The sequence below is a fragment of the Vitis riparia genome, chromosome 3, assembly GCF_004353265.1.
Source record: "Vitis riparia cultivar Riparia Gloire de Montpellier isolate 1030 chromosome 3, EGFV_Vit.rip_1.0, whole genome shotgun sequence".
Classification (NCBI taxonomy): domain Eukaryota; kingdom Viridiplantae; phylum Streptophyta; class Magnoliopsida; order Vitales; family Vitaceae; genus Vitis; species Vitis riparia.
Window position 1 is genome coordinate 4,948,075 of NC_048433.1, and position 13,852 is coordinate 4,961,926.

The window sequence follows — 13,852 nt, forward strand, 5'->3', positions numbered from 1 at the left end:
ACCCTCACAAAGTTCGTACCCCATCTTAAAAAGTTCATACCCTCTCTCACAAAGTTTGTATTATCACTCATAAAGTTCGTATCATCTCTCACAAAATTCATACCCCATATCACAGAGTTTGTACCCCATCTCACAAAGTTTGTATCTACTCTCTCAAGTAGTCCGTACAATCTATCACAAAATTTGTACCCCATATCACAAAGTTCGTACACATTCTCATAAAGTTGGAACCCTTTCTCACAAAGATCGTACACTATCTCACAAAATTCGTATAATATCTTATAAAGTTCGTACTATCTCTTACAAAGTTTGTACTATCTCTTACAAAGTTCGTACAAGTTCTCACAAAATCCGTACCTCATCTCACAAAGTTCGTACCCCATCTCACATTGTTCATACCATCTCTCACAATTTTCGTACCCCTCTCACATTGTTTTCCTTCTTCAAGATATATAAAACTTCATCTTCAAATTTAATCTACAAATACACAAAATAATAATATAAAAATATTGATGACAATTTCATAACAAATGACTAAATGGTCTCAATTTGATTAATAATAACTCATAAAAAAATTCAAAAGTCTAAATGTTATAAATCATTATATATTTAAATGTCATTTAAACCTACAACAATTATATTTAAATGAAAAAAATATATCAAATGTTACCTTTTAACACTTGTAATCACTTAACATCCTTCATATAATGTCTTTTTCAAAACATATAAAACTTCATCTTCAAATTTAATCTATGAATACACAAAAAAATGATATAAAAATATTAATAACAATTTGATAACAAAATTTAATAATAAACTCATAAAAATTCTAAAATTTAAATTTTATAAATCATTACATATTCATTATTTAACATCGCATTTCTACCTACAAAATGTATATTTAAATAAAAAAATATCAAATATTACCTTTGACACTTGTAATCACTTGAAATCCTTTATCTTCTTTATATAATACAAATTTTAAATTTTCTCCTTCAAAAAGTTTCAAACTTGATCTTTAAATTTGATTTATTAAAACACATATTACATATTTCGTAATATGATAGTTGAAACTATTTAATTTTCATATTAAATTAGTATTCTTTTTGTATATATGAATAATAAGAGTATAAGGATAGTTGGTAGGATTTTCTTTTTTTAAATACAATTATCTAGTTCATTAAATATCAAATTATATTTTATATTTAATAATAAATTATAAAAAAAATTATAATATTTAGATGTGTATAAAATACATATGATTATTTATTATCAATAGGTCATCTTCACCGATTTGATAAGTTTTTATAAACTTTTTAATAACATGTACTTTATATATGTCATTTTATTATTGGGTCAAATGTGAGTAGGTAACCCAAAATAAAGAGTGGGTACAAAGAACAACCCCAAAATCAATGATATTTATACCGGCCAACTATTTATTTAATTTACCATGTTACAAAATCAGTGGGAAAGCTGGGAATGTACTCTAGAAGTGCATAAATAAAAGAATTGTTTTAAGGGGTAAAAAATGGGAAATTATTATGATTTATTTTTTTAGGGGGCCATGTGTCCCCCGTGAGCCTCGGTTGGCTCCGCTAATAGACAAAATCACGAGTACTTGTCGTTCACATGGGATGTTTAGGGAGTTTCTTTCTATCAAAAACTTAATAATTTTTCTTTCTAATGATGCATGGCCTACCCCACTTAGGTTTCTTCTCATAAAATTAAAAACAATTTTTATAGAAAAAAAAATACTATAAAGTCTCGGCAAAAATGTGACAGTTTAATGGACACTTACAATTAAGTAAAATGATAAAGGTAATGGTGTGACAGTATGACATCATTGCTTACAATTTTCTTCTCCTATTTCAGAAGGAATATTCTTTGGATCATGTTTGGTTGTCAAAAATTAAAAGAAAATATAAAAAATATAAAAAAATAAAAAATATAGTAAAAATCGATAAATTATTTTTTTATTAATTTAAAATTATTTTATTAATTTTAATTCATTAATATAATAATTAAATAATTTAAAAATATATAATTTTTTTAATTAATTTTAATTATATTTTATTTTTTTTGATATTTTTCATAAAAAAAATCATTTCTTTTATAGGTTTTTTTTTTCCAAGAACCATGTAATTGATAAGGGATAAAACCCATTTCACAATTGTTCAGAGCATTAAACTTCGGCCATCATATTTGGTTGAAAAAAACACATTTTCCTTTTTTTTATTTTATGTTTTTCTAATAAAGTATCGGGTGGGGGCCAGGCCGCTTCCTTGTAAAATTTTCTAGCCATCCAAACACATACAACGAAGCGCATTTATCGCTTTAAGAATCCATTCACCAGTCAAAATTCATCTCTTTCCCATCTGCATAGCTCTCAAAGTTATATATATATAAACCAGAAGAAAAGGCCACTATCTTTAGGCCTATCTGTTCTTTCTTTTATTCTTCGATGGATTCAAACACGAATCCTGAACTTTCCTTCAATTTCCCACCCTTTCTCCGAGTTTTCAAGGACGGGAAAGTAGAGAGGTTCGTGGGAACCGACTCCGTTCCGCCCTCTCTCAATATTGAAACCGGCGTCAACTCCAAGGATATCGTGATTGAACCAGAAACTGGCGTTTCCGCTAGGCTTTACATCCCTAAAATCAACGACCAATCTCAGAAACTCCCTCTTTTAGTCTACTTCCATGGAGGAGCTTTCTGCATCGAAACGTCCTCTTCTCCTACATATCACAACTATCTGGACTTCCTCGTTGCTGAAGCCAACGTCGTCGCCGTCTCCATCGAGTACAGAAGAGCCCCGGAGCACCCTCTCCCGGTTGCCTACGACGATTGCTGGGCCGCAGTCAAGTGGGTAGTTTCCCATTCCAACAGCCAAGGCCCAGAGCCGTGGCTCAACGACTACGCCGATCTCGACCGCCTCTTCTTCGCCGGCGATAGTGCTGGGGCAAATCTCTCCCACAACATGGCCATACGCGCCGGGACTCGAGGCCACGAATTGGGCAGCGTGAAGGTCTCAGGAATTATTCTGATTCACCCATATTTCTGGGGCAAAGACCCAGTTGGCGCAGAGGTGAAAGACCTGCAGAAGAAGGGTCTCGTGGATTCTCTATGGCTTTTCGTGTGTCCGACGACGAGTGGGTGCGACGACCCGCTGATAAATCCCGCGACTGATCCGAAACTGGCCAGCTTGGGTTGCCAAAGAGTACTTGTTTTTGTGGCTGAGAAGGATACGTTAAGGGATAGAGGGTGGTTTTATCATGAGACGTTGGGGAAGAGTGGGTGGAGTGGTGTTGTGGAGGTGATGGAGGCTGAGGGAGAGGACCATGTGTTTCATCTCTTCAACCCCACTTGCGACAAGGCTGTGGCCATGCTCAAACACATGGCTATGTTCTTGAATATGGCTCAGTGCAATTCGTAGCTATTGTGATCTTGTCGTTTGTTCTTTGTCGATTTCTTTGGATCTATCTCATGCTTTCAGCTCTTGATTATTAACTTCGTTTTGGCATCTCTTTCTATTATATTTTGTATGTATATATAATTCTATTTTAGCACTTTCATGAGTCTAGTAGTATAATATTTTACTTGTATCTATATGTATATTTACCAAAGGGTTAACTTGCTTGTTTGTTGGCCATATCTCTTCCCATTCACACGTGGCTACAACTAGCTCAATATGTTGAAAATTGAAATCCTAGATGTTATATTAATATTTTCAAAGCATGTATAGCTCCCAAGAAGATACATTAAAACTTGATTGAATGTGGTTTTACAAGGTGGTGATTGTTTTTTTTGTTTTTTTTGCTGAAAGTAATTTATTTTTAGAATTTAGGTAGTTTGTTTTTCTACTTTTTTATGACTCATTATAAACTTTTTACTAAATATAAAAAACCAAAATATGTAATTTTTTTTAAATAGGAAAAATAACATATTGATTTTTTCTTATTTTTTAATACTTAATATAAATAAAATACTACAAAACAAACAATCTAATATTTAATACTATTAAACATTAAGATTCTATTTAGAATTAAGTAAAAAAACAAATATCACCTAAGTCTTTGAATCATCAAATAAATAAATTAATTAAAATAAGAATAAGGAAACATAAAATGTCTGTGGTAACTTAATAATTTTGTTTTTTCCTTTTTGTTTTTACTAAGTAAAAATCTATAGGTTTTGAATTGATTATTTGCGTTGAAATGGATAAGTGGAAGGGAGAATGAGTGACAAAAGAGGAAGATAGACAAGGTGGTTTGGATTGTGGAAAGAGAAAGGAAATTCCATGTTTGAATTTTGAGGATTAGATGTTGGAATTTTTATGTGTGGACTTACATAATCAATTTAATAATGTCATAAATCAGTGTTATTTATTTTTGCATTGTGATCCATAATGGGACTGGACACATATTGTTGCTTGATTTTTTATGGGCTCACCCTAATTCACTTGACTGACCCATTAAGTCAAGTGGTGGTCCAAATAATGTGTGTGATATATATATGAATATATATATATATATAAAAGAAAAGGAAGGACTCTCTCTCTAAGTAAGCTCCCTGCTCCTTCTTCCTTTGGCTCAAAGAGAGCACGCACTCTCGTTTTGGACTGAATCTGGGTGTAGAAGGGAAGAGCTCATTAACCCGTAATTCTCACATCATCAAGCACTAGAGGAGCTTCCTGAATACCAGAAAAGAGGAAGAAATGGCCTTTCACGGAATTAACCAAGGTGAACGTTTCCGTTTTTGCCGTTCAATGCATGCTTAAATGTCAACATGTGATCCTATGCTGTTTAAATTTTCATCAATTGGTATCAGAGCGAGCATGGATGACATTTGAGCTGCAATTTTGGGTTAATTTTTGGGTTTCCCGTTTCCTATTGTGGAAGCCATTTTTTTGGAATTTTTATTTCTCGTTTGATGTTAATTCTCTGTTTTCAAGCCTGATTGTTGTTGGAAACTTGTAGAGAATATTGTTTGGAGCAAAACCCATCATTTTATTTGATTTTTGGAGCTTGTTTGGTGGGATTTCGAGAATTAGGGCTTGCTTTGGTTCTTCCTATTATGCGTTTTTTGTGCAAATTTTGGGATTAGATTGAAGGTTTGATGTTTGAGGAAGGAAATCTAAGCGTTTTTTGTCGGAAAATGCCCAAAATTTTGGCCGAAAAAGGAAAATTTTTTTTTCTCCTGCACCAGGCCGTGTTCAGCTGGAGAAGGAGATGAATAGTGATGTGATGACGTCATCATGACGTCATAAAAAAAAAAAAAAACCAAAATTTTTTTTTTTGTTTGTTGCCTTGGTATTCTTGGATTGATTATGCTTATGTTAGAATTATTATGCAATTGTTAAAATTTGACTTTATTGGGACAATTATTATTATTATTGTTCTTTATGGTATTTTTTTTCCTTATATCAATAATGTTGTCCTATGTCAATTTTGTTAACTATTTGAATTTATTGTGGCAATTTATAACACTTGTGTGATTGCCTATCGCAATTCCAAGTGTGTCAAGTTGTGCAAATTGAATATTTTAGTTTATCATGACAATAGTGAACATATGTGTGGTTGCCTATCGTGATCCTATATGTGTCAAATTGTCTTTGTTGAAATATTTTATCTCCCTCTTTTGATTGTTTTATTATTGTGATAACCAAGGTCCATACGGGTATTGTGATTGTCCTATCAATGATTATAATATTTGGTAGGATGCTTGGATTGGTGAAGGAAATTAATTTTATATTATGAACCGTACTAATTTTCTTTGCCCTTTCGGTAATAAAATTAGTGCATCTTGGTTGTGATATTTAATTGGTTGTCCTTACCGTCGTGGAATTTTCAAAATTCCAAGCTATTGCTAAATTGATAAATTCTGGAAACTAGCAAATGCATGATTTTGTAGTAACATGCATATTGCTTAATTTTGCTATTTTCCAGCTACTAGCAATCCTGGTATTACTCTGCAATTGTCTGCCATCATTCCTCCTTACCAAAATTTTTTGTGGGGTGAAGAGCCTTAAGGACTACGGCATATATTTTGAATCAAGTGCCCAGTAAGTCTGTGCCTAAGACACCTTATGAGCTATGGTCAGGAAAGAAACCTAGCCTTCACCATTTCCATGTTTGGGGATGTAAGGCTGAGGTTAGGCCCTATAACCCACAGTCAAAGAAACTTGATCCTAAAACCATTAGTGGTTTCTTTGTTGGCTATTGCATTGGATCAAGGGGTTCCAGATTTTATTGTTCATTTCATACCACCAGGATCATTGAATCAGACAGGGTTGTATATTTTGAAGATGTGAGCTCTGTTGATGAAAGATCTAGTGGTATCTGAAGTTTGATAAGATTATCACCCAAAATGGCTTTAATGAGAATACAGTTGACAGATGCATATATTTGAGGGTCAGTGGGAGTAGTTACATATTTCTTGTTTTATATGTTGATGATATACTACTCGCACAAATGATCCTGACTTGTTGTTTAAGACAAAGCACATGCTATCAACCCATTTTGAAATGAAGGATCTTGGTGAGGTTTATTATGTTTTGGGCATAAAAATTCTTCGTGATAGGGATAATGGAGTGCTTAAATTGTCTCAAAGAACCTATATTGAGAAAATATTGAAGAGGTTCAATATGTACAACTGTAGTTCTACTAGAGCGCCAATTGTGAAGGGTGATAACTTTTCAAAGGCTCAGTATTCTCAAAATGATGATGAGAGAGAGGAAATGAAGACCATTCCTTATTCATCTGTGGTGGGCAGCCTTATGTATGCTCAAGTATGTACACGCCATGATATTGCTTTTATTGTGGGCATGTTGGGTAGGTACTTGAGCAATTCTGGGAGTTAACATTGGAAAGCAGCTAAGAAGGTCCTTAGGTATTTGCAAGGAACTAAGGACTTAATGTTGACATATCAGTACACCAGCTTACTTGATGTAGTTGGGTTTTGTGATGCTGATTTTGCTGGCTGCATAGATGATAAGAAATCCACTACGAGCTATATTTTTATGATGGCAGGAGGAGCTGTATCTTGGAAAAGTGTCAAGCAGACACTTACAGCATCCTCAACTATGGAGGCAGAGTATGTGGCATGTTATGAGGCTTGTTGTCATGCTATGTGGATGCGGAATTTTATTTCAGCTTTGGGAGTTGTTGACTCCATTTCTAGACCGCTGAAATTATTTTGTGATAATTCCGCAGCAGTTGCTTTCTCCAAGAACGCTAGAAGTATTTCTCGCTCCAAACATATTGATGTAAAGTTCTATTTTGTTAAGGAGAAAGTGGCAGAGTCTCTTGTTGATATTGAACACATGTCTACAAAAAGTATGTTGGCGGATCCATTAACAAAAGGCTTACCCATAATTGCATTTCATGAACATGTATCTCAAATGGGGTTGTTGGAAGCCTAGGTTGTATTAAGTTAGTGGGAGCCATTTTTTTGGTATTATAATATTATGGTATTGTTGGAAGGATTGCTACTATTGTATATTTTTCCCTGTGAATCAAGCAATGAAGCATGTATGATTGCTTTTGATTATTTATTTTGATGAGATTCTATGGGACATTGATTTATGATTATGTGTATGTTGTAATGTTTGATTATGTAGTCCAAGTGGGAGATTGTTGGAATTTTTATGTGTGGACTTACATAATCAATTTAATAATGTCATAAATCAGTGTTATTTATTTTTGCATTGTGATCCATAATGGGACTGGACACATATTGTTGCTTGATTTTTTATGGGCTCACCCTAATTCACTTGACTGGTCCATTAAGTCAAGTGGTGGTCCAAATAATGTGTGTGATATATATATGAATATATATATATATATATATAAAAGAAAAGGAAGGACTCTCTCTCTAAGTAAGCTCCCTGCTCCTTCCTCCTTTGGCTCAAAGAGAGCACGCACTCTCGTTTTGGACTGAATCTGGGTGTAGAAGGGAATAGCTCATTAACCCGTAATTCTCACATCATCAAGCACTAGAGGAGCTTCCTGAATACCAGAAAAGAGGAAGAAATGACCTTTCACGGAATTAACCAAGGTGAACGTTTCTGTTTTTGCCGTTCAATGCATGCTTAAATGTCAACATGTGATCCTATGCTGTTTAAATTTTCATCATTAGAGGGTAATTTGTGTTACACGTCCATCTTTAATTTCTCTCTTCACTTAACCTTGTTTAAATATTAAAAGGGAAAAAAAAAAAATGAGGCTAGCTGAGAGTGCATATAATTTCCAACCATCCAAATGCACGACAAAACGCATTTATCGCTTTAAAAATTGCGTCCACCGATCAAAGTTACCTCCCTTTTCAGTTTCATAGCTCAAAATTATGTATAAATCAGAAGAAAACGCCATCATTTTTAGGGTCAGCTTATTGTTTTTTCTTCAATGGATTCAAGCGACAATTCTGAACTGACCTTCAATTTCCCACCTTTTCTCCGAGTTTTCAAGGATGGTAGAATAGAGAGGTTCCTAGGAAACGACACCGTTCCGCCTTCTCTCAATGTCGAGAACGGCGTCCACTCCAAAGACATCGTGATTGAACCAGAAACTGGCATCTCCGCCAGGCTTTACATCCCTAAAATCACTTACCCATCTCAGAAGCTACCCCTTTTAATCTACTTCCACGGCGGAGGTTTCTGCATCGAAACCTCCTCTTCTCCCACATATCACAACTATCTGGACTCCCTCGTCGCCGAAGGTAACGTCGTCGCCGTCTCCGTCAATTACAGAAGAGCCCCAGAAGACCCTCTCCCTGCTGCGTACGACGATTGCTGGACTGCATTTAAATGGGTCGTTTCCCACTCTAACAGCCAAGGCCTAGAGCCTTGGCTCAACGACCACGCCGATTTCAACCACCTCTTCCTCGCCGGCGACGATGCCGGAGCAAACCTCGCCCACAACATGGCCATACGAGCCGGGACTCGAGTCAACGAACTGGGTAGCGTCAAGGTCTCAGGAATCATTCTGGTTCATCCATATTTCTGGGGCAAAGACCCAATAGGCTCAGAGATGAACGACCTGCAGAAGAAGGCTCGCGTGGATACTCTGTGGCATTTCGTGTGTCCGACGTCGAGTGGGTGCGACGACCCCCTGATAAATCCGGCGACTGATCCGCAACTGGGGAGCTTGGGCTGCCAAAAGGTTCTGATTTTTCTGGCTGAAAAGGATATGTTGAGGGATAGAGGGTGGTTTTACTATGAGACGTTGGGGAAGTCTGGGTGGGATGGTGTTGTGGACTTGACGGAGGCTGAAGCAGAGGACCATGTTTTTCATATCTTCAAACCCACCTGCGAAAAGGCCGTGGCTATGCGCAAACGAATGGCTTTGTTCTTGAATCCCCAGAATTTCAATTGATCATAGATATTGTGATTCTGGTTGTTTGTTGATGTCTCTCATGCTCTCATGCAAAAACCTTACGTAATTGAAATAATAAATAATTGAGATTTATTTACATTAATTTTTATCTCTTTTTTTTTTTATACTAATTAATTTATGTTACATTATTTTGTACTCTAATTAATTTTATTCTTTTATATTTTCTTTTATCATTTGTGCATGCCACAATATCATATATATCATTAAATGACATATTTTTAACCATGCACTTCTTCTAAGAATCAAGATTGCAAATTCAATGGGTATCAAATCTATATAATAGAATTTTAATTCCCATTTTCTTATAAGAATTAAGTTAGTATTTGAAAAAAAATTAAAAATTAAATATTAAAAATGATTTCTCTTTAAAATTGTTAATAATTATATATGATCACATATGTATTTAATTAATCTAGTAATATGGTAATTAACTAGGATACCCTTTTAGTTTTATGTATGGAATTAAGGATAGATATGAGGCTCCTTAGAAATAGTTCTCAATTATTTTTAAGAATAAAATTTGATTTAGAAATTCATACATCTATATTATGAAATGCCTAAATAGAATGAATAACACTTCTTTTTATCCTAAAATTATTATTTTTAATCTTTTTAATATTTCAAAAATAGAAAGAGAAACCAATCAAGATAGAAATTTTTACCTTAAAACAAATTGTATTGTCTGCTAAAAATTATGTAGATATAAAAATTACGAAATTAAATATCGCAAAATACAAATTCACTACCATTGAAATAACAATACATAAATTTATTTTATACATGTTATCTTTAAAATCTTACTTTTCAATGCCTACATTGATCTTCATGCCCATATACAACATCACATGTGTGCCAACGGACTAGACCTCAGCATATGAAGGGATGCAAATTTCTTCACGAACCCAGGAAATGAGAAATACAATTTTTTTAAGAGTTTGGAAAGGATATTTAATTTTCTTAACAAAATCGCATCATAGTCTAAAAAGCCTTTTTGACATAATTTACTTAGAATAAAAATCTTAATATATTAATAGTGCATTTGATAATAATTTTAGAAAACGTTTTTATCCTTTTTAATACTTAAATAATATAAAATTAAAAAATTTTCAAAACAATATTAAAAAACCACTTTACACTCATTTTAATTGTTTTATATTTACTTTTTCATCCATTCAGCACGTAACGTGAGTGATTAATGAAGGGTAACAGCGGTATCTAAATCTCAAAAAAAAATCCTAAAGCACGGTGAGTGGAATAAAATAACCAACCTCAATGACTTTGGCTGTTGCACTAACTTTTATCACAGAGGAAAGGTTCCCACTGAACCATAATAACCATTAGTTTTGGTCGGTTGGTGGTAGCGCACTTCTATGTAATTTTTCCGTTCTTTTCTCAAAGACCAAACAGATACAAAGTAAAATAAATGAATTTGTTGAATTGCAACCTTGATAATTGAACGATACTGTGTTTTCCAAAAGAAAAATGCTGAATCCGTCGTATCTTTATGAGCAGCAAGATGCAAGATGAGTTGTAAAAGGAAAAAACCAAAGAATGAAGGTGTGCATTTGATAGAAGTATTTTTAATTTTTTTAATATTTAAATTTTTTTATTTTTTAAATATTAAAAATATTATAAATACTTTTCAAAATCACTCCTAAATTTGATGGTGAATTTTCGAGGGTGACCATAGTATGTGGTCTCCTAAAAGTTTCCTCCACGTGTATAAGACGTCTACCATGTGAAACCCCTCAAAATTTCTCATTTTTTCCTTTAGAAATTTTTTAGGAGCATACATATATTATTCATAAAAGCGTCGATATAATAAGTAGGTAGGTAAAATTATCCAAATACATATTAAGAAATGGTAATTAAACCAGCCAATCCCAAATACAAGTTTGGGCCTTCTTCCCCATATCGCATTTGGCCAAAAGATGTAGCCATCACCCAACACAAACCGTTGAGCCTAGTCTTGATTCATAAAAGAGGCCAGCCTTTTCATCAAAGCCACAGCCTTCTCACAACCAGGCTTGAACAAATAAAACACATGATCTTCTCCTTCCGTCTCCACAATCTCCAACGCCCCACCCCAACCACTTTTACCCAATACCTCATAATAAAACCACCCCCTTTTTCTCAGTCCATCCTTCTCTGCTACACAAACCACCACCTTACTGCACCCTAGTTTTCGTAAATTTTGGTCTGATGCCGGGTTTATTATTGGGTCGTTTATCCCGCTCGTGGTTGGACACACGAAAAGCCACCTGTTATCCACACCTGGCTTCTTATCGACGAGGCTGTCACCGTCACCGCGGCTATCACAATCAGCTTCTCTCCGGCCGAAATATGGATGAAGTAGACAAATTCCTGACAGCTTCACATCACCCAATCCTTCAACCCCAGCTCTTGCAGCCATGTTGTGGGCAATATTGGCTCCGGCGCTGTCTCCGGCAAGAAAAACTCGCTTGAAATCAGAATGATCATTCAGCCAGGCTTCAGGGCCTTGCCCAAGACTATGGGAAACCACCCACTGGGTTGCAGCCCATGAATCTTCATGAGGTACAGGGACGGGATGTTCAGGTGCCAGTCTGTAATCAACAGACACTGCAATGATGTTTGCTTCAGCGACAAGAGAAGTGACGTAGTTGTGGTATATGGTGCAGTAGGGAGAGCCCAGGCAGAGGGCTCCGCCATGGTAGTAGATCAGCAGAGGGAGCTTCTGGTCTGGATTGATGGTGTTTGGCTTGAAGATACGCGCAGATACGCCTCTTTCAGGTGCAATCGCAACGTCTTTGGTGGAAACCCCAGTTTCAGAATCGACCGACGGTGGAACCACGTCGGTGCCGAAAAACCTCTCCACCCGCCCATCTGTGTATGCTCGGAGAAACGGTGGAAAATCGTGAGCTATTTCAGTTGCTTTTGGATCCATTTTTGAAGAAAAAGAAGAAAACGAAAGTTTATGGCCTGGTTGAGACAGAGAGATAGAGAGAAGACTATGTATGTTGGATCAGTGATCAGATATAAGAATTTAAGTAGAGTTCTCGTGGGAAAAAAGTCTGGTATGTTGGTAGTTGAATCTTGACCATATAAATATTAGTATAAAAAAAAGACTAATGTGTGAAAATTTTGGCATTTTATAATTTGCTATATATTTAAATTATGTTAATTAAATATTAATAATAATTCTTTCACATGTCCTAAATTTTCTAACAAACATGGGCCTAACAAGGAAGGTCGGAAGCTAAAAATAAATAATAATAATAATTTTAATAATTAAAAAATAATTACCTTAAAAATCAAGGAAGGTCCGAAACTTTCAAGTTACATTAAACAACCCTACTTGAATTAACTCATAACACACTAGTCTTTGGAGAGCCAAGAACTGGGCTTCAGAAAATGGCTGGATTGTGAGAATACGTCTAGATTCCTTAGAACAGGTTTCCAAAGCACAAAGTTTAAATTCATTTGCGAGTCCATGTGATCCACGGAGCCATTGTCATTATTTCCCCCGTCCTTTCATTTTCTGAGTGTTCATATTGGAATAGAGAGAGCTAATGAACGATTTTCCAAGGGTTCGGTGAGAACAAAGAAAAAGGAAAAGGATATTGTTGGTGTCTAGCCATCGACTCATCACCATCGTTCGGTCTTATTGGCAATTGGTACATGTTCTCTTCCTTTCTAAACACTCCTAGTTGTGGTCAAAGGCCTTAATATGGATTGGCATGGCTTGAGAAGAGCAAGTTTATTGGGCTTGTGGCATCCAAATTTCCACATATTTTCCATTAAAATATAGTGGGGAGAATTTAATGGAAGTTTAAGGCAAGTGGAGACGTAATGTGAACGAATTGAAAAGGGTATTGGTGCTTAATCATCACTTGTCACTTGGTGACCCTTTAGGTCGTTAAAGTAAGTATATTTTCCCCACCTTTTAAAATTTCCAAATTGTGGGCCCTCAAATGGCCCTAAAAATTGCAATGGTATGAAACAAGAACACAAAATTTGGTAACCCAAATGTAAAAATATAATAGAGATGTGACATCCCACATCGAATAGAGGGAAAAGTTTTTGACACTATATAAGTATGGATTTCTCGTAACCTTATAGATATATTTTTAAGTCATGAGAGTCATTTTGGGTCCAAAGCAGACAATATCTATACAGTTGAAATATGGTATTAGAGTCGATCTTAGAAATCAAGCCATTACAAATGGTATCAGATCCGATCTCCGGCCTCGGTGTGGGGTTTGTTTGGCCTCATATAGGTGTTCGTCTATTTGACCCGCAATCTTACAATTCCATGGACGTTGTGTACCAGGGTTCAAAATCTCGGTCGAGACCGGTATGACTCGGCCAAGTCATATCCGCCTCGACCATGGCCGGTACCGGACCGATACCCGAGTTGGAGTAGAAATTGTGGAAAAAAATCAGATGAGAGGATCAAAACCCACAAAAATGAAAAA

At 35.3% G+C, this 13,852-nt stretch overlaps 3 protein-coding genes across 3 annotated transcripts; 2 read left to right on the top strand and 1 right to left on the bottom strand.

The window, feature by feature from the left end:
* The first annotated feature begins 2,314 nt into the window (after nucleotides 1–2,314).
* Nucleotides 2,315–3,605, top strand: LOC117908819 (probable carboxylesterase 2). Its single transcript, XM_034822594.1, has one exon. The coding sequence runs from the start codon at nucleotides 2,465–2,467 to the stop codon at nucleotides 3,434–3,436; it is 972 nt and encodes a 323-aa protein (XP_034678485.1). The 5' UTR covers nucleotides 2,315–2,464; the 3' UTR covers nucleotides 3,437–3,605.
* A 4,767-nt stretch (nucleotides 3,606–8,372) lies between these two features.
* LOC117911792 (probable carboxylesterase 2) lies at nucleotides 8,373–9,477 on the top strand. The gene has a single exon (XM_034826209.1). It carries the CDS (start codon nucleotides 8,406–8,408, stop codon nucleotides 9,372–9,374), a length of 969 nt encoding a protein of 322 aa, XP_034682100.1. The 5' UTR covers nucleotides 8,373–8,405; the 3' UTR covers nucleotides 9,375–9,477.
* Nucleotides 9,478–11,132: 1,655 nt separating this feature from the next.
* Nucleotides 11,133–12,425, bottom strand: LOC117910838 (probable carboxylesterase 12). The gene has a single exon (XM_034825013.1). The coding sequence runs from the start codon at nucleotides 12,319–12,321 to the stop codon at nucleotides 11,359–11,361; it is 963 nt and encodes a 320-aa protein (XP_034680904.1). The 5' UTR covers nucleotides 12,322–12,425; the 3' UTR covers nucleotides 11,133–11,358.
* Nucleotides 12,426–13,852: the final 1,427 nt, after the last annotated feature.